The sequence below is a fragment of the Corvus cornix genome, chromosome 12 (genome assembly GCF_000738735.6).
Source record: "Corvus cornix cornix isolate S_Up_H32 chromosome 12, ASM73873v5, whole genome shotgun sequence".
Lineage (NCBI taxonomy): Eukaryota > Metazoa > Chordata > Aves > Passeriformes > Corvidae > Corvus > Corvus cornix.
The window spans coordinates 3,095,601-3,115,828 of NC_046342.1; the positions used below are offsets into that span (position 1 = coordinate 3,095,601).

General features: G+C 42.5%; 1 protein-coding gene across 4 annotated transcripts in view; it reads right to left on the reverse strand.

Annotated features, from left to right (window-relative positions):
- Nucleotides 1-439: 439 nt before the first annotated feature.
- IARS1 (isoleucyl-tRNA synthetase 1) overlaps nt 440-20,228 on the reverse strand; it is an 89,208-nt gene continuing 69,419 nt past the window's right edge. For 3 of the 4 annotated variants that reach the window (XM_019292063.3, XM_019292065.3, XM_019292064.3), the window contains exons 25-34: nt 19,131-19,233; nt 18,923-19,006; nt 14,883-15,057; nt 13,885-13,988; nt 13,506-13,601; nt 12,526-12,702; nt 11,629-11,740; nt 10,582-10,707; nt 6,083-6,226; nt 1,875-5,140 (exon numbers count right to left, since the gene is read on the reverse strand). In XM_019292063.3, the coding sequence (XP_019147608.1) occupies nt 4,836-5,140; nt 6,083-6,226; nt 10,582-10,707; nt 11,629-11,740; nt 12,526-12,702; nt 13,506-13,601; nt 13,885-13,988; nt 14,883-15,057; nt 18,923-19,006; nt 19,131-19,233 (1,426 nt within the window). In that variant the 3' untranslated portion in view covers nt 1,875-4,835. Of the gene's footprint in view, nt 1,025-1,874; nt 5,141-6,082; nt 6,227-10,581; nt 10,708-11,628; nt 11,741-12,525; nt 12,703-13,505; nt 13,602-13,884; nt 13,989-14,882; nt 15,058-18,922; nt 19,007-19,130; nt 19,234-20,228 lie in introns of those variants that run through there. The other variant, XM_010409753.2, reaches the window with a different exon arrangement.

Consider the following 20,228-nt stretch of genomic DNA (forward strand, 5'->3'; position numbering starts at 1 on the left):
CAGGGTGTCCACAGCCAAGGCTCACACTGACTTACCCGCAGGAAGGTGCAGGAACACCTAGCTGGGCTTAAATCTCCAGGTGAACCAGGCAAAAACACCCCCAAACTGGCAGAGGTGGTCTCTTACTTCCCCTGCCGGCAGCTACACGAGTGAACACAGAAACATTTGACAAGCTGTACTGAGTATTACAAAATCTAAAACCCCAAACTAATTTCAATCTCAAACTGCTTCTGCATCAGAACAACTCTTCCCCCAAACCCCTGACCAACCCAACCCCCCAAACCTGCCAGCACCATAATCCAAATTGCCACTGGTGTTCAGTACATGCACTGCCACATCTCGGGTGTCTCCGGGTGTTCCTGATCCATACAGAGCTCTAAGAGGTTACTTCTTCAGAAATCCTAAGGAAGCAAAGTACTCGCAACTCAGGGAAGCAAGAGTCTGGAGATGAAGCAAATTTATTGTTCCAAGTGTTGAAATTAGGGAGTATTTGAAATCAACAGCCACACACTTGATGAAAATCCAGCAAGTATGAATGAACAAATCTGGAGAACCCTTAAATAAGTTACAAAGCTGTTGGAGGATGGTGGATATATATCAGAGCGCCTTGTAGGTAACCCATGGTTTAGAAAAGATGCCCTCTGCACAAAGAACAGCATCACTGAGGTATGAGTCCCATTTCTCCCAGGCAAATTACTGCATAGATAGCTAAGGTTTCTGAACAGCTTTTACAGCATTTTAAGATAACATAATGAAAATACATTGTATTTGAAACCAAAGAGCAGCATCTTAGACATGCACTGGTAGAAAACATCCTGTGTGCCACTAGAGATGTTAAAAGTACCATACACAACTTGGATGTTCATCTAAAAGCGTAGTAATTTCCTTTAACTTCTTTTTTTTGTGGGAAAAAAGTCTACATGGTCATAAAGCTGGAATTCTCAACATTCAGCTGTGGTGGGCATGACATGAACATACAGGGTCTTCATGTTCAGGTTCTTCATGGAGACATCCTTTGTGATCTCTGAACGAAGGAAAGAAGAGAGAAACAACACAGTTAGTGCTCTTGTTTAGAGGGAAAACTATGAACTTTTTTTTAATTTGCTTTATTCAGACATTTCTGCTGGTTTCACCACAGTGAGACTGGGACAGAAACTGCCCAGCTCAAAACTCCTTCCTGTTAAAGCCCAGTGCATGAAAGGAAGGGTCACCACATGTCAGGAGTGTCCCTGCAAGAGCTGAAGAGCCTGGTTTATGTTCCAAAGTAGAACTTTTCAGAAGTCTACATCAGCCCACAGCTCTCACCTTCACATCCTGACAGAGCAGTACCTAGTTCAGAAAACTCTTAACACCATGATATGAAGTCAGTATGAACAGTACAACACAAGGCACTGAAAGCCAGAGTTCCTCATAAACAGTTTATACGTAAAGCAAGGATTGTACCAGTACCTGGTGAAAAACTCTGCTAGAACCTTGTTGAGTATGCCTGAAGATTTCATATCATACAGGATCAATTCCCTAAGTCTTCTCATAGCTACGTGCACAGAGTTTGGAACAGGATATTGTCCCAACAAACCTCTGAAGGACAGAGCACACTTCCAATAGGCTGATTCAGGGGTTGTAACCCCACTTGTGTCTAGGGAAAGTTACCTGCAAAGCTTGCAGAGCTGGAGATCTTTCACTATTACACTGTGAAATGTGAAATTTTTCCCAAGAAGCCTGGTGCTTGCTGACTTTGCTTCCAGCACCCATCAGCAGTAGCAAACTGCCCCACTGAGAGGAGAGTGTTTGGAATACTGGGAGATACAGCCTTGGAACAAAAGTCACCTCAGTAACAAATACCCCAGAAACCTCTTCACTAAGAAAGTTCAGAGTGATAAGAAATTTGGCAGGTGTAACCACAGGAACACTGGTGAAACCAGATTAACAAGGATTGGGGTCACAGTGCCACAACACCCCAGAACCCCTGCAGACAACCCAAGCAAATACAAGATAATATAAAGATCTGGCACCAGTATTAGCACAAAGGACACATTAGTAACACCCAGACTGGCTGGGGATTTTCAGGAGGAACCTTTTTGCAGTCTCCTGCCCCATCTTGCTTTGAAAAATATTTCCTTTTTAGAATAAACACACAGAGTCTGCACTGATGTTTCAAGCCATCTGTTAATTAGAGAACTGAGAAGCCCTCATGGATCAAAATGGCACTGTTTTTCAGGAGTTCTCTTCCATTGTAATAGTCCTCTTTAAGCAGCTGAATATCCAAGCATAGAGCTAGAAGAGTGGAGCTATAATCCAATTCAGCAATTAGGGCTTTATTCCCTCACTAACCTTCCTTCCCAGGAACATGTTCCATCAGGATGTAAAAAAGTTTGGTCTGCAGAAGCAGCCAAACAAACTGAACTTGGTCTCCAAGTCTCTTATTAAATGTTTATTTTTAAGATCCTGAAAAACTAGGAACTTACACAAACCTACTATTTTCAACAGTATCTATCACAACAATTAGTTTTAAAAACTGGAAATTTGATTTTTCAGCAAACTGTAGGGACACCCTCCTTTCTGTGCTCCACAGAAAGGCTTTGCAGGGAGCATGTGAAGTGTCCCCATCATGGATCTACCAGGTACCTGGAACTCATCTCTCCAGCTCATGAATAAGCAACACTCACCACTTGGACATTTATTTATGGCATGTTTTCCAACATTACAAACGGGGAGTGAAGACCACGTTTGTTTCTGAAAAGCTGGCCAGTCTCTGTGCAATAGACAGCAGATGCCCAACTGCCTGCACCAACATCATTTATAAAAATAACCTTTTCAAAACCAATAACTCATTTTCCACCAAGTGATTGTTTTTCCTTTTTATAGAACAGGCACCAACCTTCCAATTCATGGGTTATTTTCATCAAACGTTTCAAACAGTTAACAGCAAATACATTTTTATTTTTACAATAAACCACAAAAAAACTACTCAAGAGACTGAGCTTTGTTGTTTTGAAGGTAAGACCTTGAACAGATTGATCAGGACTTAAATGGGGGATTACAAAGCTGCAACAATATAGATAAACATTAACTGACCTAATGTTTTCTAGAGGCATCAAAGTGTTTTGTATGCAGCACTTATTTATCATACAAAGAGATGTGAAGATAAAGTACAATGACATCGGTGTTTAAACTTTAAAAGTGTTATTCAGGGAGGTGAATGCTAATAATTAAATCTGAGATAGCAGAAGTGTGGCTACAAGGCATTAGCTGCACAAATAAACCTCTGGGACCAAGCTCTCTGTGCTCTGAATCTAAAAGAGACCAAATCAGTTGTTTTGGCCTTGGAAGAGTTATCAAATCTCATCTTTCACATCACTGTGAACTGTCACTTTGCACACCTTAATGAAAGTTTAAACAGCTCTGGAGAATCCATACTACAAATGTTACAGTGATTTAACCCTTCCCTTTCAGGTGAAGGCATTCTAAAAATCCTCACTTCAACTGAGCCTTAAAGGCTGTTTTGCCTGTACATTTTCCTGTCCTGTCAGCTCCTTGCCTCTTTCAAAGCTCTGCTGTTCCCTACAGTGGTTTTTTCAGTGTCTGAACAGAATCATGCCGTGCTGTAACGGTGACAGGAACCAAAGAGGAGCTGTGCCTAACATCCCTTGTTCCTGAGTGCCTGAATCCCTGAATCCCCAGGCAGCAAGGCTGCACACAAATACCTCTGGGTTTATGCAGACCAAGTGTGGTTCATCTTCTTCAGCACACCCCGTGTGCTGAAACACTCCAGGCTCCAGTTCTCTGTTAACACCACTCAGCACATTATTTTTGGCATTCGCTCACACTACCACTAGAAAGTTTCATCAACATCTGAGATCCATTTGAGCTACAAAAATGGCTTTTGGATAAACACGTTCCAGGTCATATGAAGTAAAAATTAAAAAAAAAAAAAAATCCCAAACAGCCAAAAATCCACAACAGACCACCCCCCCCCCCTTGCTCTGATTCCAGTCTATCCCACCTGAATCCTCGTGGACAGCTGAGTGACCCCAGTTCTCAGCAGCTGGACTAGAGCTGCCTCCCCACTGACAGCACCTCCTGAGGAAGCTCAGCCCACCCTAAGATGGCCAGTTTGAGCAGGATGTCCAACTTCTGGATAGATAACGCGTGATAAGCCCATAAATGGCATGGATCCCTCCCAAACAGCTTGTAAACCACATCACTGTGACACTGCAGACAGAACCCTTGGCATCATTTCATTCCAAGAGCTGAATTCTCCTGAATACAGGAATCACTGTTTTGAGTTCTTGGGGTTTTTACCATGTAGTTTCCAATCCATTCTCTCTGTCAAATGAAGTCCCAAATCACTCTGGTCCAATTTTTCATCATCACAAGTGGCTACAGTTTAGTCACACATTCCCCATGAATCAGAGATCTTTGTTTCCCACCTGTCTGTGGTTTTGGGGGATTCTTTAGCATTTCAGACCTGTGAGTGTGTGCTGAAGCTTCCTGCTTCCCAGATATCCCGATGGCTGTGCCCTACTGACTCCAACCTACCCACACTGCTCTAACAGAGATCCAACACTCTTTTCCACCCACTCCAACTGTCCAAGATAATGCAACAATATGAATGTTACAAGTTCGAACAGATTCTTAAAATATTCCTACTGTAGACTCACTTCCAGGAGGAGATTCACTGCTCGGTCACTCAGCAGGGCACTGCCACTCTCACTGCTGACTGACCTTTACTGCAGAAGGAAAAAGCTTTTACACAACTTGGCTTGGCCATTTCATGAAGGGAATGCATTACAGCTTTGAACTTCTAAATCTGTATGTTTGCTTAAAGGATTTTATTATGCTAATATTGAATTACTGGGCAAAATTACAAACCACTGTGTGAACAGTGTGGATTTAGTAATTAAACTGGATCTCAGGTTACATGAGCTGCTCCTCAACAACAAATTCCAAGGATCCTCAGATGAGCAAACCAAAGGTTTGTGCTTACCATGAGTTAGTGCTTCATCCAGGAACAACTTTAGCCGCCTGCTTCTGAGCCCAAAAACTTTTGCTGTCTCATGCAGGAGACCTTTGTAGGTTAATCCATTCTGACCAACGGGGTTTTCCATTAGGAGAGTTCCCACTGTTCCTTTCTGGCATTCTGGACAAGGTAAAACAGCTGAGTCACTATTGGTAAGAAATGAAATTATTTCTTTTATCTGGGTAAACTGAAATTTAGGATTTCTTCTTCCATTTCATCTCTATTTCTCCACGGTACTGAGAAATTAGCAATACCAGCCTACAGATATTCACAAAGTAACTTCATGAAGCACAGAACCACAAGTGTAAGTGATGACTGACAGTTTGGCCAACAGAAGAAAACTTTGCAGAATTCCTTACATGAGTCAAATGATAAAAGGGTCTGGGAAATATGAAATATTTCAACAGGACATAGAAACCACTACGTGCAGAAGCTCACCAAGCACCTACTGATGATCAAATTCCTAGGAAAAAATCACATTTTTAGCTCCTGCAAGCTCTCAGTAGCGTCAGAAAGGGCTCATACCAGAGCACAGAGTAAGAGCAAGTTATTAAAACAACTCAGTTGCTCCCACAAGAGCTTTCAGATTAGCAGCTGGGAAACAGAATTACACACACACATATATTATACACCCAGACCAGGTGAATAATGCAATTCATTTTGCTTTTAAATGGCACTAAGAAGCATTTCACAGGCTGTTTCCAGTGTCCTGGTAAAGAGCTGGCTCTTCATTCAAGTTTGGCCTGTTTTAGACTCAGCCCTTTACAGTAAGCTGCACAGGTGAGCTGATGGTCACAAACAGGGAAACAATGACCAGGGGCTCATGTTCAACTGCTGCCCCTTATCTCAAACTGGCTTTTCTTTTTCTCTCCGGAGAAGAGGCATAAAAGCTAAGTACAAATATTGTTCTTACCAGAAAGCAAGTACTAGGAAAAAAATAAACACAATCACCATGTACCAGTGAAAACCTACATTTTCACTGTGCACCAGCAAGTGAAAAGGGCCAGAACTTGCATGACAGCAAGCTCAGGCTGTGAAGGAGGAGCCCAGCAGCCCACGTACCTTGTGGCTTTGCATTGATCAGCTGCAAGTTGATGTACTGGCAGAGCAGGGCACTGGGGGAGCTGGGCAGGGCAGGGGCTGACCCTGCTGTCACGTGCAGAGTCTTCCCACTGAGGCCCAGCAGGTCAGTCTGGTTTATCAGCTCTGCAACAGAAAGTGACAGCAGTCAGGCCATCCCAGGAGCCACGAGCTGACAGGGAGGCTGTCTCACTCCCGACCCCACTGCAGGAATGTCTCCCCTTTCAAAATCCCGTCCTCAAGAAAGAGCTCCTCCGTTGGAAAAATGGATGGAATTTGTGCAGAAATATTTGGTTCTCATAATAACACAAAGGGGGTGCTTGGTTTGCTGTGGAAATTAGCTCCTATACAACATTTATTATGCACATAGTGACTTATGCAATAAAAATAGTTAGCAAACTTCAAACAAGCAGGAATTATTCACCCAAGCCAACCATTCCTATCTCATTACAGGAAGATCTGTGATCTTTGTTTGCACCAAAAATCCCCTGGCCAAAACAGCACGGGGGATGTGTTTCTAGGCAACATCAGGATATTTATTAATATTAAAAAAACAAACCAAAAAAACTAAAGTCATGGCTCATGAATAAAGCCCCCTGCATGACTGTGCAATGCCACCACAGCTCATGATCCAGCGTGGCTCCAGCCAGGCAGATGGAGAGAATGGGGGAAGACCAGACCCAAAAACCAGGAGCCCTGTCCCCAAGAACATCAGAAGCAATCCCTGGGATGAGAAGCTGATGAGGTTTCTGTGACAAAAAAGAATTCTGCAGCACTGCCTGAGCCTTGAGGTCAAACAGCCACTGATGGGCACAGCATTAAAGATACACAGGAATAACATCACTCTGCTGCAAAGAGATCCAGAGATCACATCCAGGAGAACTGGTGCATTTAATTTCTTGTCAGAACTATGTGTTCCTGTACATATGGAACAGGCACACCTGTCAGCTCCAGCAAACAGGTTTTCATTCCATAGCAGCTTTGTTCACATGTCACAGAGCCTAAGCTGTACAAAGCTCATTTTCTATCAGTTCACCTGAAAGAATCTCAAGGGGAATAACTTATAAATTTATACACTTTGTAAGTTTATAAACTTATAAATTAAAAAAACCCCTAAACCAACCACACAGCTCCCAAATAAAGCCCCAAACCCTCAAAAAACCTAACCCCACAAAAAAGTGAACAGTAATCACAAGCACAAGCTCTCAAAATTCTGCCAAGTGCCACGGACCAGAGTGGGATGCACTGGGAAGTGTTTACAAGATTGCTCAAGGAAGCACAAAGACCTCAGGCTGCACCTAAGATTCTAAAATGTGTATTTTAAATATCAACTTTCATATATTTGTATACAAAGTTGTAACAGTTTGAAGAAAAAAGAAACCAAAAGCCAAACACTGCTCTGGCCTCTGTGAGGTGCCAGGCACGTGCTCAAGCACAGGAAGGGGATTTGCTTTTGGTTTTATTTCCAGGAAAGCAAGAAAACAACTGGATGAACAAGCGGAGAGGAATTACCAAGATTTCACCCAATGGAAGGGAGCCAAGGCAGGTTTTTCCCAGCACAGCCCTAAACCAGCACAATTTCAGGCCATGGGAAGAGAGAGCACTGGAGAGCAGGGGGTCAACAGAGCTGGAAACACTTGGCCCCAGTAACTCCCAGTTAGCCACTCCCCAGCTGGCAGCATCCCTGTGGATCCATGCAGGGCAAGGGGGCACGAGCTGCAGTAATGGGGGGTTTGCCCAACTAACAAATTAGCATTTGGCATTCCAGGACCACTGACATTTTTCTAGGGAAGAGCTCAGGCACAGTGCTGTCAGAGGAGCCTGTTCACAGAACCCTCTCATAAGAGCAAGAAAAAAGTGGATCATTTTTTCATATGTATTAATAGACTTGAAGGGAAGCAGGTATTATAAGTGTTCATCAAAATCACTTTAAAAGTCAGTTCTCCCTGCAGCAGGGGTTTAAGTGGTAATGCTCTCCTAAGGTATCTTACAGCCCCACAGCCTTTTAAAAATTAAAGATTAAAGAATCAGCCATCTGAAAATCAAAGATGAAATAAGACCAGAATCAAGAAGTTTGTAGGGGGATTTTTGCCCCATGTTCCTTTCCCCTCCCTTTTTTTAAGCCCTACATGATCTACAGATGCATTTCTTCCCATAAACATATTGAAATTGTTTTAAATAGGTTTTCTTCAATATGGGCTACTTCCATGAAAGCTGAGTGCAAGTCTACAAGCATCCCAAACAAGAAGTTTAGGGAATTTCCAGCAATATAGAGGAAAAAAAGTCAAAGACAACAACTTTTTTTACCATCTGACTGGAGCCCAGCTTCTTCCCTTTGCATTACTTTTTTTTTTCCATATAGAAAGAGACAAATTCTATTTTCAGTTTCTGAAGGTCAGTACAAGTCCCAGAGCCTTGTTTGGGGATTGTGCAGTTCCTCAAAATACCTCGACAGACTGCTGGGGAGGAAATGTTTATCCCATTATTCCAATACTGCACTGAAATGCAGGGACAGGACATTATCTGAGCCTCCCTTAATGTAAGAACTGCCTGATCCTGTGCCACTGCACAACCCTAAGGAAATCTTCATTACAATTAGAGAACAAGATAATAAATTACTGCAAGTAAAGTGGACAGCCCTAGAAACCACAGGAAGGGAATGAGGAGCCATAAACACAGTTTTACTGGGTCCCAATTTTATTAACACACGTGGGAGCGATTCAGAAATAACTTGTGTGGAGTGCACAACCTTTCTCTGCAATTCCTCTTGGACAGAGCAGCTGATTCCAATCCCTGCTCACCTACAGAGGCCCTGCAATCACCATGAGGCCCCACCTGAGGTTACCCACACCCTGGCTGGGCAGATAAAGCAGATGGATTGTATCCAAAGCAAACACCGGAATTCCGGATCTATTCTCTGACACCATTCAGGACTATTTTCCTTGCACGTGCCTTGAACTCTGACTCCCCAGGGAGCAATACCTTCTGCTGACCAGTAGTTGTTTGAGATCTCTGATAAACTGCAACAAAAGCCAATTTGATAATCTGATCTTTCCAAGGGAATTTCCATATGGTCAATAAATGGGCAGGGAAAATACCCTGCTCTGCCCAGACCACTGACACATAGTGAAAGGTGAAAATCAGCATGCCAAGATGGGAAGTGCCAAAGTGATTCCTAAGGAGCAAAAGTGAATGGAAAGCAATAGAGCCTTTGTTACTACAGCAGAGGAAGAGGGAAGGTTTCAATTTCTCCACCACTTCCTTTAGGACTTTGGCATTAATGGATTTGTGCTGCATCTTTTTGTCCTGCAAATGGCAAGAAAAACCCCAAATACGGAGTCAAACTACTTATAACCTTAATGAGATGGGAGTTTCCCAACTCTTCTGGGCCTTTTGCAAGTCATCTCTTACTATCTGTGGTGACAACGAACAATACCAGTACCCACCTCCCTCTGCAGGCACAGACCACACTGCTAGGAACTGTATCACTCCTACTTGGAAAAGGATTTCAAGAAAAACCATTTCCTCCTCCAAAACACAACTGGAACTTGAGGAAGATACTGAAGGATTTCCTCTAAATCCCCTATAACTGAAAGCAAAGAGTAATCCTTTTGTATGACAGGACTATTCAGCTGAGTTGAGCACGACCCAGAATATTTATCACAGTGACCTAATGGATGACACCAGATGGGAAACCCCCAAAACACCCTCTTAGAAATACTCTCAGGAGAGGGCCAGTAAGGAAACTAAGGACTGAGATGGCAACAGTGACATACAGACTATTCCCCTATGGATGTCACTGCTGGACATGAACTGCTGATCCTCAGCAGCCCTGGGGGGCACCCCAAAACAGCCAATTCAAGCACCTCCCCCTCAGATGTGCTTCAGTAATATTTTCATGAAAAAAACACTAATAGAAGTTTTTGTAGCCATCCAATTACCATTTTCATAGTGTTTTGGGGTTTTTTTACATTCTTGTGCCTTAAAAGTTCAAGCTGCAAAAATATTCCATAGGTTTTTCTAAAAAGAAGAAATGCAGAGATCCTCAAGGTTGCCCAGGATGGAAAGGCAACATTTTTCTTCTACAGATCACAGTTTGCATTCAGCTTAAGTTCTCACCCTGCCTACTGAGGCATTAGGGAAAAGAAAGCATGGAAAGGCTGATGGCAGCTCGCCATCAAGATCCAGCATAGCCTGGGCCCAGTGAAATAAATCACATTTTGTCCTGATGAGAACTGCAATGGAAGCAAGATAACAGATGAGCACCATTTAGCAGCAGCTTTTGGAAACATGTTGGTGTGACTATAAACACAGCCTCATAAGCTAAGTACTATAAAATGGAGTATTTCCTTACCCATTTTCTTGTCAATTTTCTATAGCTAGCTAGATAGATATAAATTACACAGTAAATAATTATACAGTAAATGACTCCTAGCTGCTGCTAGAAAGACTTTCAATTTTCCTTGTCATACTCCATTTACCTGTGTTTCCATTAAAAACTGTCAGTTTGGAATTTTTAAGACCAAAAATGCAGGAGACAGCATCTACAAGTCCAGTGAAGTTCAAGGTATTATCTCCTTTTGGATTTTCCAGCAGCAACACACCATCTAAAACCAAAATTAAGAAGTTAAAATGCAGTTTGGAAGCAATATCCCAGTTCTAATGATTTTCTAATGACGCTAATTACTTCCAGTGAGTTTCTAAGCCAATTTAAAACTGGCAACACTGCATCTTCCCAAATTTTTTTAGCTGGAAAGAAAACAGAGAAATGGACTGATGTGTACTTCAGATTTATAGTGTACAAGTTATATCTGCTTTTATGAACAAGGCAGTCCCATTTATATGTCACTGAAGTGTCAATCCAGCATTATGTTGGCTAAAAGCTGCCAGACTGTGCCCTCTGAGATGGTCACCAGCTTTGCCAGCTGGATTCATTCACACTCAGGGAGCAGTTCTGTGACCAAGAACAAGACACACTTACACCCATATATAAATTGTCAGCACATGCAGGAAAAAATTCCCTAAGTGCATTCAGTTTTCTTTTTTTTTAATATATAACTCACCCTTGTAACATCACTGCACTCATGTCCATTGCCCAAGACACAGTCAGGCTATTCTCTGGTTTTAAGTATTCTTTTTACCTCTGTACTTCTTATCTGAGCTTCTCAAACCATCTCCTCCACATCCAGGCCTCACCCACTGCACAGTGCTACAGCAGGAATTATAAATTCTCAAACACATCCCCAAATCCAGAGAGTGCACCCCCCACAGAGATGCTCACACACAAACTCTCCCTGGAGCAGGAGTAACAACTCCTGAGCACACCTGAGTGTTTTCCTCAAAAGAAATAATGGACAGGTGTGGCTGTGCTCTGAATAAACTTATTTTCAAGAATTATTTGAAGCTCCTATTGGAAGGGAGGCTGCACCATCTTTCAAATGAATTCAGGCTCCAGCATTCACCACACCTTTTCCAAATTCTTCCATACACCACCCCTGACAAATCAAGCTGGGGATATTAATGCCTACCTTGCTCTGTCCCATTGACACAAACTTTGAGGTTGACGTAGGCACAGGCTGGGCCAACAGACTGACACACCCCCCCTCTGACCAGTGTGATTTCCAGCTCTGATCCCTTCAGCTGGGGAAAGAGAGGGATTATCATTATTTCAATATTGCTTTATTAAACAAACACAGAAAAATATTTTTCTTCAATGAACAACACTAAGATCTTGCCTTGTTACACTAAACATGATTTACCACAAAATAGGGATTTTTCCCACATCTTCCTTCAGTGACAGTGCTTCAGACACGAATCTGCCTGTACCAGATGTCAGGAAAGCAGGGAAACAGCCTGATTTTCCCAAGTGACGAGCAGTGATGACACTCTCCCAAAATACAATGCCAAAGCAAATCTGTCTGAGAGGAACCCTCTTCCAGAGAAATTCAGAGTGTTGACCAGGGCCCTGCTCTCAGGCATTGCCTGGAGAACCCCCTGGATCACAGCTGCCTTGGTACCACCAGGCTTTGAGTATCCCTCCAGGAGGTACCAGTGACGTTTAGCCTCGAAGGACAGTTCTAAAACAAAAGTCTATTAATCTAAAATCAGAGCAACAATATTTTGACTGTTTAAACAATGCACTAATCCAAGTACAAATAACTGTGTATTAGGTTTACACAAGCAACTGCCTCATTTATTTACTTTGGTATCCAAGCAGCTCGATTTTCAAAAACACCACACATACAGCACTCAACAACTATTTTCTTTTATAAACCAAAAACCACTAATACCGAAAGTTATAAATAGAAAACAGTATCTGCTCTATCCCACAAATAAATATGGACACAATTATTCTTTAATTGGGGCAATTTATTGGGTTAAAAGCAAATCAGATGAACTATGCAAGCAGTGCTTTTCCTTCTTACTTGGGTTGTTTCCTGGATGAGAATTTCCTTTGAGGTAGGCACCGGGTAAGGCTTCAGGTCTGCCTTTATTGTGGCAAAAATAAACTCGGCGTGTTCCTGGATGATGGTGTCCAGGTACTCCCCCTCAGGCAGGGCCCTGTAGTACACAGTGATCTCATCTGTGGGGACCAGGTTCCTCTGCAGGACACACAGACACACCATTACTGACAGCAGGATCACACGCCAAGACAGGAATACTTGTTAAGTTAAAAAAAGTACATATTTATCAAGCATTTGTTAGAAGTTTCCTCAGAAGATTTAGGAAAAAAACACCCTTCTGTCAAAACACCAAGAATCTTAAAACATGGGAGTTCAGGCAAGGTTAAGTATTTTGATATTCATTATAGCAAAAATAAATTATGGCCTTATGGCATTACAGAACTAAATTTAAATCATCCACTAACACACGGGAGAGTTTTCATGGCCACATTTCTTCCTGGTTGTATTTTATACAGGAATAAATCTATGTAAGTTTCATATATGTAAAAAAAAGTTAAAATATGTAAATCTACATTGGTGTGTATATATTTTATTTTTAAAAAAGAAAAATTCTACATAGGTGTGTGCATATATACACACATCTATAAAATCTAAAAAGGGTTTTTTAAAATATATAAAATATAAAAAATAACTATTTTGGTAACAATTTGTAACTTTTCAGTCTTATGCTGAAGAAAGGTCCTTTCCAACCCACACTTTTCTATCAATATATGATTTCTGCAGCCTTAACTGCACAGATATCTTTTCCAAAATTACACGTCCCACAGAAATTTTCTCTGCATGTCCTTTAGAGCTCTTGCAAGGGAATCCAACCAGAAAGTCATACACGAGGAAACGATACAGGGCTTTATGTTTAATTAAAAATGCAGTTGCTGCTGCATATTGCCCAGATTGCTGAAAAGGAAATTACACTGTCTTGTCCCAAAGCGCTGATTCCTCACCTTCTTGCGCAGCTTCTGGATGCGATTGATCACTTCCCGGGCAACTCCCTCATCCACCATGGACTGGTCTGGGGTCACATCCAGCAGCACCAAAACCTGAGCAAATGCACAGAACACCAATGAGCAGGTGACAAACTGGAAACAAGGTGGAAGAAACACTCTCAGGAGCTCAGGATGCTTTTTAGAGAGCTCCTCATGTAAAAAATACAACGGTGGAGAGAGCATTGAACAGCTGCAGGATTCACACACTCCTGGGACATGCTGAACTACCTGAACTAACAAACCCAAGCCAGCTTTCACCCCACCATTCTCCTATTGCTTCCAGAGGAACTCTTCCCTTAATCAAAGAAAGAAACAAAAGAAATAACCAGTAAAATACCTGAGCATCGGAGTGTGCCTCAAACTGGGCAGATCCCTCTGTCATCTGATACATGAGGCGGAGATCTTCCCCATGGAGTTCGTGTCCTTCCACAACAATGGTGCCTGCAGGGTTGGCAGATGGAGAGCCTCTCTTACCATCCAAGTAAAAACCCCAATTTTAAATTCAGAAAGCTTTAACCAAGTATCAGACTTCAAACATGTGCAATGCATACACTGGCAATGCAGCCAAACAGCAGTGAAGCACTAGTGAGCAGCACTGAGTTATCCCACATTCCCATTTTTCACACAAGCACTTCTCCAGGCAGCAGAGATCACTAAAATACAGGCACTTCAGCAACTGTTTGTATGGAACCATCTGAATGGAATAAAACTTAAAAATAACCTGTATACTCCACCAACTCCAAATTTCCATTTAAGCAGTTCCCTAACAGATACAGCTGCAAAATTCACACCCGCTTGTAACTCTGGAACTGAAGGAATGCTTTTAGAATAAAAGCTACTGCACAAATACTCAGTTCCAATCTGATTCAGTCTCACAGAAAGCTTATTCTTTGCTTCATCTTGGCCTTACAGTAGCACTGAGAAATCACAGAACATCCCTGAGTGGGAAGGGACCCACAGGGATCACGGGGTCCAACTCCTACCCAGACACCCCAACAATCCCATCCTGTGCATCCCTGAGAGAGTTGTCCAAATGCTCTGGCAGCCTTGACCATTCCCTGGGGAGCCTGGTCAGTGCTCGACACCCTTTGGGGAAAGAACCTTTTCCTAATATCCACCTTAAACCTCCTCTGACAGGAAGAAACAGTTTAAGAAGAGAACAGTTTAAGATCAGTGTGCATGGCCATTTCTAATCTACTGTCAGAAAAATAATAAATCCAGATTTTTTCCTCATAACAGCTGAAGAGGGATAATAAGAGGGAAGTAGACCCTCAGCTCCCCTAAGCCCACAGAAGGATACCCTGCCATCCTTGAGGGGTTTGTCCCACGACAGACCTGTCTCCTGGAATCTCTCCAGCTGCTCGCTGCTCAGCTCTTTGATGGCAGCCATGACGGGCTTGAAGGCCCCCTTGAGGCGGCGGCCCAGCACGGTGTGCTCGGGCTCGGCCCGCAGCCGCACGCCGTACTTGCCCTTGTCCGCAGACAGCGTCACCGCCCGCACGTTCAGCTCCTGCAGGAACAGAGACACGGAACACGAGCTGAACACCAGCCAGGGCCTGCCCACAGCAGGGCCACAGTGCCAGGGAAGTGTAAAGGGACAAGTTTTGTATGGGCTTGTCTCTATGGACCGAGTCACTGGCCAACACCGGGAGAGCAAACGAACCCAAGCCTGAACCCAACTTCAGCAGCAGACCCCATCCTCACTCTCAGCCTCCAGGAAGCAGTTCTCTGTTATTAACAGACAGCTCTCACCTCAAATCAGCCCCCTACTCAACAGCCCTTTTTATTTCCCTCTCACAACTGCCTGAAGAGCTAAACCCATTCCCTCTGCATGCAGTGGCTGGAGCCAATGGCCTGGCAGAGCTCAGGAGGGAAAATTCTGCTGAAACTGTCCTTTCAGTACACACCGAGCCAGGAAACCGTAACCAACCATTTAATGGTTGAGGTTGTACAAAATGACCTCATTTTGTCTCCTTTCCTTTACCTGCTCATTCCAGCTCCCCACTACACAGAAAGCCACTCTGCTCAGAAAAGCTTCTGCCTGTGCCCAGCAGTCAAAACAGCTTTATAAAACCTGCATGGACTTCAGGAGGGGCCCCAGACACTGCAGGAGTGTGTGTGCCCATCTTTCTGAGTTACACATGCAGTTTTTGTCCCCGTATCTGAAGGGAGCATAGTGGTGCTGTGCGAAGTTTGGCACAGCAACTGATTGAGAGGACAACATTGTTTTCGTATGAGGAAAGACCAAGGCTGGAACTCTTTGGAGAGAAGGAAGCTGAAGGGGTTTATGACTGGGGCTGGAAAACGTGAGGCACAGACCTGCATGTACATTTCACTGTAATCCAGGCCAGGCGGGCCAATACTTGAAGCATTTGGTGTTTAATGTCCACTGGATGGTGGTCCCCATCACCACCCTACAGCATCACCAGGTGCACTTGGCAAACAAGCTGCTCCAAGGCATTGAGGAAGCAGAAGTAAATGGCAGCAACAGCATGACAGGACTAGCAAGTAGCCAAACATTTGGACTGAGAAATAATGCTTAAATACAACCTCTGAGCTGCAGCCTAATTCCCCAGGAAGTCCTACTGACATGAGGAGCCAAGAACACAACTGAATCTAATTTTATTTAATACATCTTTTAGGAAATCTAATGAAAATTACGCACTTCAGAAATTCAGTTTCAATGGGGTGCTGCTGGAAATGAGCCCACGAGTTGTAAATGACAACCTCGTGGGGGAAAAGAAATAATAATCAAAAAAATAGCACAAATTGAAAGATGACTTTGGGCCTGATTAGATAAATCACAGAGAAGCCAACTCCATCAGGACAAGTTTTCTGTACTAATTAGATTAGGAAATCATTCTTTTGTACACATTATCCATTTAAAAACCCAGAATGAGTCTTAGAAAAACAGGCAAATCTGTATCTTAGGTCTGTTTATGTCAGTCTCAGTGCTTTGACTTCAAATAATTCTTAATTTTATCTTCCTAATTACTCAAAATTAGTTCCTTAACACATCTTTCAAGTCTCATGTGGACACACTGAGGCAACCAGCCCTTCCCATGACCAGCTGGAAGAGCTGTACTTGGAATGCCTGAACATACAAGAGCCTTTTGCTGGTGCCACGTGCCCCAGCAATGCCCAGTCTTCAGAACAGAGACAGAGAATTTCAGAAATGCTGTGCTTCAGCTGGGCTGGGCTCTCTAAGCAGGCAGCCTAAAAAGGAAAATAAGTATTCATTATGTAATAGTTTAAGAAATGAAACACTGCAGGGCCCCCCAGCCACAGCTCCCGTGTCAGATAATTCAGCCCTGTCACAGGCTCAGCCGCTAGGTTTGATGGAGAAGTCAATTTTCTCTGTTTTACAGCAACCCTACACAGGGCTGGGGGTTGGAAGGAATACAAAAGTTGGATGGAAACAAGATTCTGACTGTGCACAGAGTCAAATTTACTCAGATAAAACCTTTCCCTGGAAGCAGCAGGGAAGAGAAGTCCTGACCCAGGCTTGTAAAAGGCATCAAATAGAAATGAATAAAATGCAACTGTGTCCAGTTGCTAAAAGCCTTCTGGGTTTATTTCATTTTGTGAGCTTGGCTATTTTTGCATGACAATTCTATAATCTGGGGAGTTCTAATATTAAAATCCATTTATTTAAATGACTTGCTGTGTTCTGAAGATGAGAGAGCAGCACTGCAGATCAAAGACTACAGTTCCTTCTGCAAAAGCGATGAATGAAATTTCTGAAGAATTGACAAGTATATTTTTCCAATTCTTTTGTCAGCAACTACACGAAATTAAATGGTGTAATTCTCCTTACCCATTACCTCTGGCATCTGCAAATTTACTCCTGGCAATCACTGAAGGTTCCAAAGCTCTGAATAGGCACGAGGTTGATGAACAAAGCTGCAAATGCAGCCCAAGCAATGCTGCCCAGCCTGCCTGTAATCACTGATCTCTTTAGCTCTGCACCATCCAGTAAACAACAGGATTGATTGCCATGCAGTACAATAAAACACACACTCAGCTCCAGCAGCAGCTTGTTGAATTTTAAGACACATAATAAAACCAGAACAATAGACAGGACTTTGTGTTTGTGCTTCCACAAAGGCATCTGAGTTTGTTGTAACTCATCTCTCCAAAAGAGACCCCTTTGTCTGCAGTAGCAGAAGAATACAAATCAAAACATACTAATGTACAATCCAATTATGTAATAATTTACAAATGGTTAGCTTCTTCTGTTACCTTTCATTAGCTGTAGAAGCTGACAACAAATTTTGGCAACTACCCTTTCGGAAGTAATTTGAGGAAGCAAACCTTATCTCCCTTAAAACTGGATTCTCTAGAATCTACAAACCCATTTTTCAGATCCAAAAAATGGGACAGACACTAGCCTAAATTTCACAAAATTCTGCTGTTGAAGAGACCCAGATATTGAAGTTATTATAATTAATAATAACAGCAATTCTGAAGCGAGGGATCATAACTGCCAAGTCTAAGAGCAATAATCAATAAGTTAACATGACAGAAAAGCTTTACAGTCCCACTTGCAAATCAATTACTGTTTTTTAATTAAAAACTCCTCTAGTGAACAATTCTTAAGCATTTAACTCCCACAGTAACTAAAAGCAAGCAGCACAGAGCACTGATGTAGAGGTCCTGTGCACTGAGCTGTGACTTCCTGAGCCAGTGCTCATTCCCCCAGCAGAATTTTTAGAGACTTTCCATAGATGTGTGTTTATGCTTGGGGAAAGCTGGTGTTGCTGGAATTATATGTAACAGAAGGTCTTCCTCTGCTTCATCTCCTAAGCCCCCTGACTGACATGGCTGCCCTCACCAGGACAAGTGAGGTGAGCTGATCCCTCCTTGGCAAGATGCACATTTTTGTTCTCTCTGTCAAGGTAAAGCAGCTGATCTTGACAATGGCAACTTCAACCACAACACGACAGCATATTTTAAACACGTGAGCAGATCTGTTGTTACAGATACCTCATTGAAGGGAAGGAAGAACCCTTAACCTGCAAGAACAGGCACAGGGTAAGGGCCACACCATTTCTGCACAAGGAAAAAACCCCTCAGATCCTGTACTGCCAGGGCTTAGTGGGAACAGAACAAGAATTTTATGTCACTGATCCTTGGAGATGGTTTCTGAGAATGCAAAATGGTCAGATTCCAACAGCCTCTCAGTCCCATGCGGTCAGTTTGCAGGATTAAGTATTTCTCTACACTAAACTGACTTTGGCACATCACCCGCTGATAGCCCCTTTCATTACAGCTCCCCTGGAAATTCATTTTACCTCTGAGTTGTTAATATCATCAACAGGGATGGTTGTTCAGCTAACCAACAGACACAATCCACTTAAACATCACGTTCTTACCTCGAGTACGTACTTCTCTAAAGACCTGATGCTTTCCAGAGCCTCTGGATCCTGGTGGATAATTACTACTTCTTTCAAAGGATACTGGGGGGGAAAAAAAAAAACCAACAAAACAGAAACGTAACTATTCAGTTTCCCCAGGTTTCTCCCAAAGTTTAAAACTGTTACACATTCCCAAGGTATGACAGGAGATGTGAGGAGTTCTAACCTTGACTGGGATGGTTTTTCTGTCTCTGATCACTCGTCCCAGCTCAATCACAGACTGCAAACAAGAAACGGCACTTTCGATTTTTTTGTCGATGAGATCCTCCCTAGATTAGAAAGGAAACATTATAATTGCTTCATTTTCATCACATCTCTTTGAGCAGATTGAAAACATTTTACCCCCTTCCCTGACATTTCCTGCAACAGACTCAATTATGCCCTGGTTGGGGCAATTAAAGAAATGAACAAACAGGCCTTTCCTCGCTCTTTGTGGAGAAGATGAGGAGGAAATAACTTGCTGAAAACAAATAGCAGAGCTATTTTTACATCTTTTGTTAGCACCTCTCACAAGGTGAAGAGGATTGAGTCATACAACCTATTCTAGTAATAGCCAATAAAAAGTACAATTTACATTAATAATATCATAAGAAGATGCAGGAAGATATTATAAATAGGGTACTTATAACAACAATGAATTCCCTGTAACAATTCACTGGTTCTCAATTTATCATCTTTTCCAGAAATTGCAGATATTTGAGCTGGATGTTTTAGAGTTTTATCATCTTTCCTGGCTCAATAATTTTAACACCCTTCCATTTTGAAGCAAGGCAGGGCTGGGGGTTTTTTTGCCTTTTGGGGTTTTTTTTGGAGTGGGGATAGAATTGGGATTGATTTTGGATTTTTTTTTTTTTTTTTTTTTTGAGTGAGCTGACATTTACATCTTACTTCAAATGTACAAGCAGTGAAATGTTCTGAAAATGTGTTTTTGCTGATTTTTTGAATAGATGCACTCATCAGGCAGCTCCTTTAAAACCACTCAAGTATCAAAGCAAGAGCAGAGGTACTGGTTAAAAAGACAAAGATGAATAAAATGAAATGAACACAGATACTTGCTGTAATCTAAGGAGCAAAAGTAGTGGGATGAAAACCACAACTCCAGTAAGGACTGGCCAGAAAAACAGAGCTGGCAAAGCAAAACTTAGAACTGAAATATCTGCTTCAGTAGGGCTTTGAGATGGTACTACCTATTTTGAAGCTTTTGTTCTTCCAAAAGCCAGTGCTTCAGGATGATCCTCCAACAACTTGGAAATTAAAAGATAGA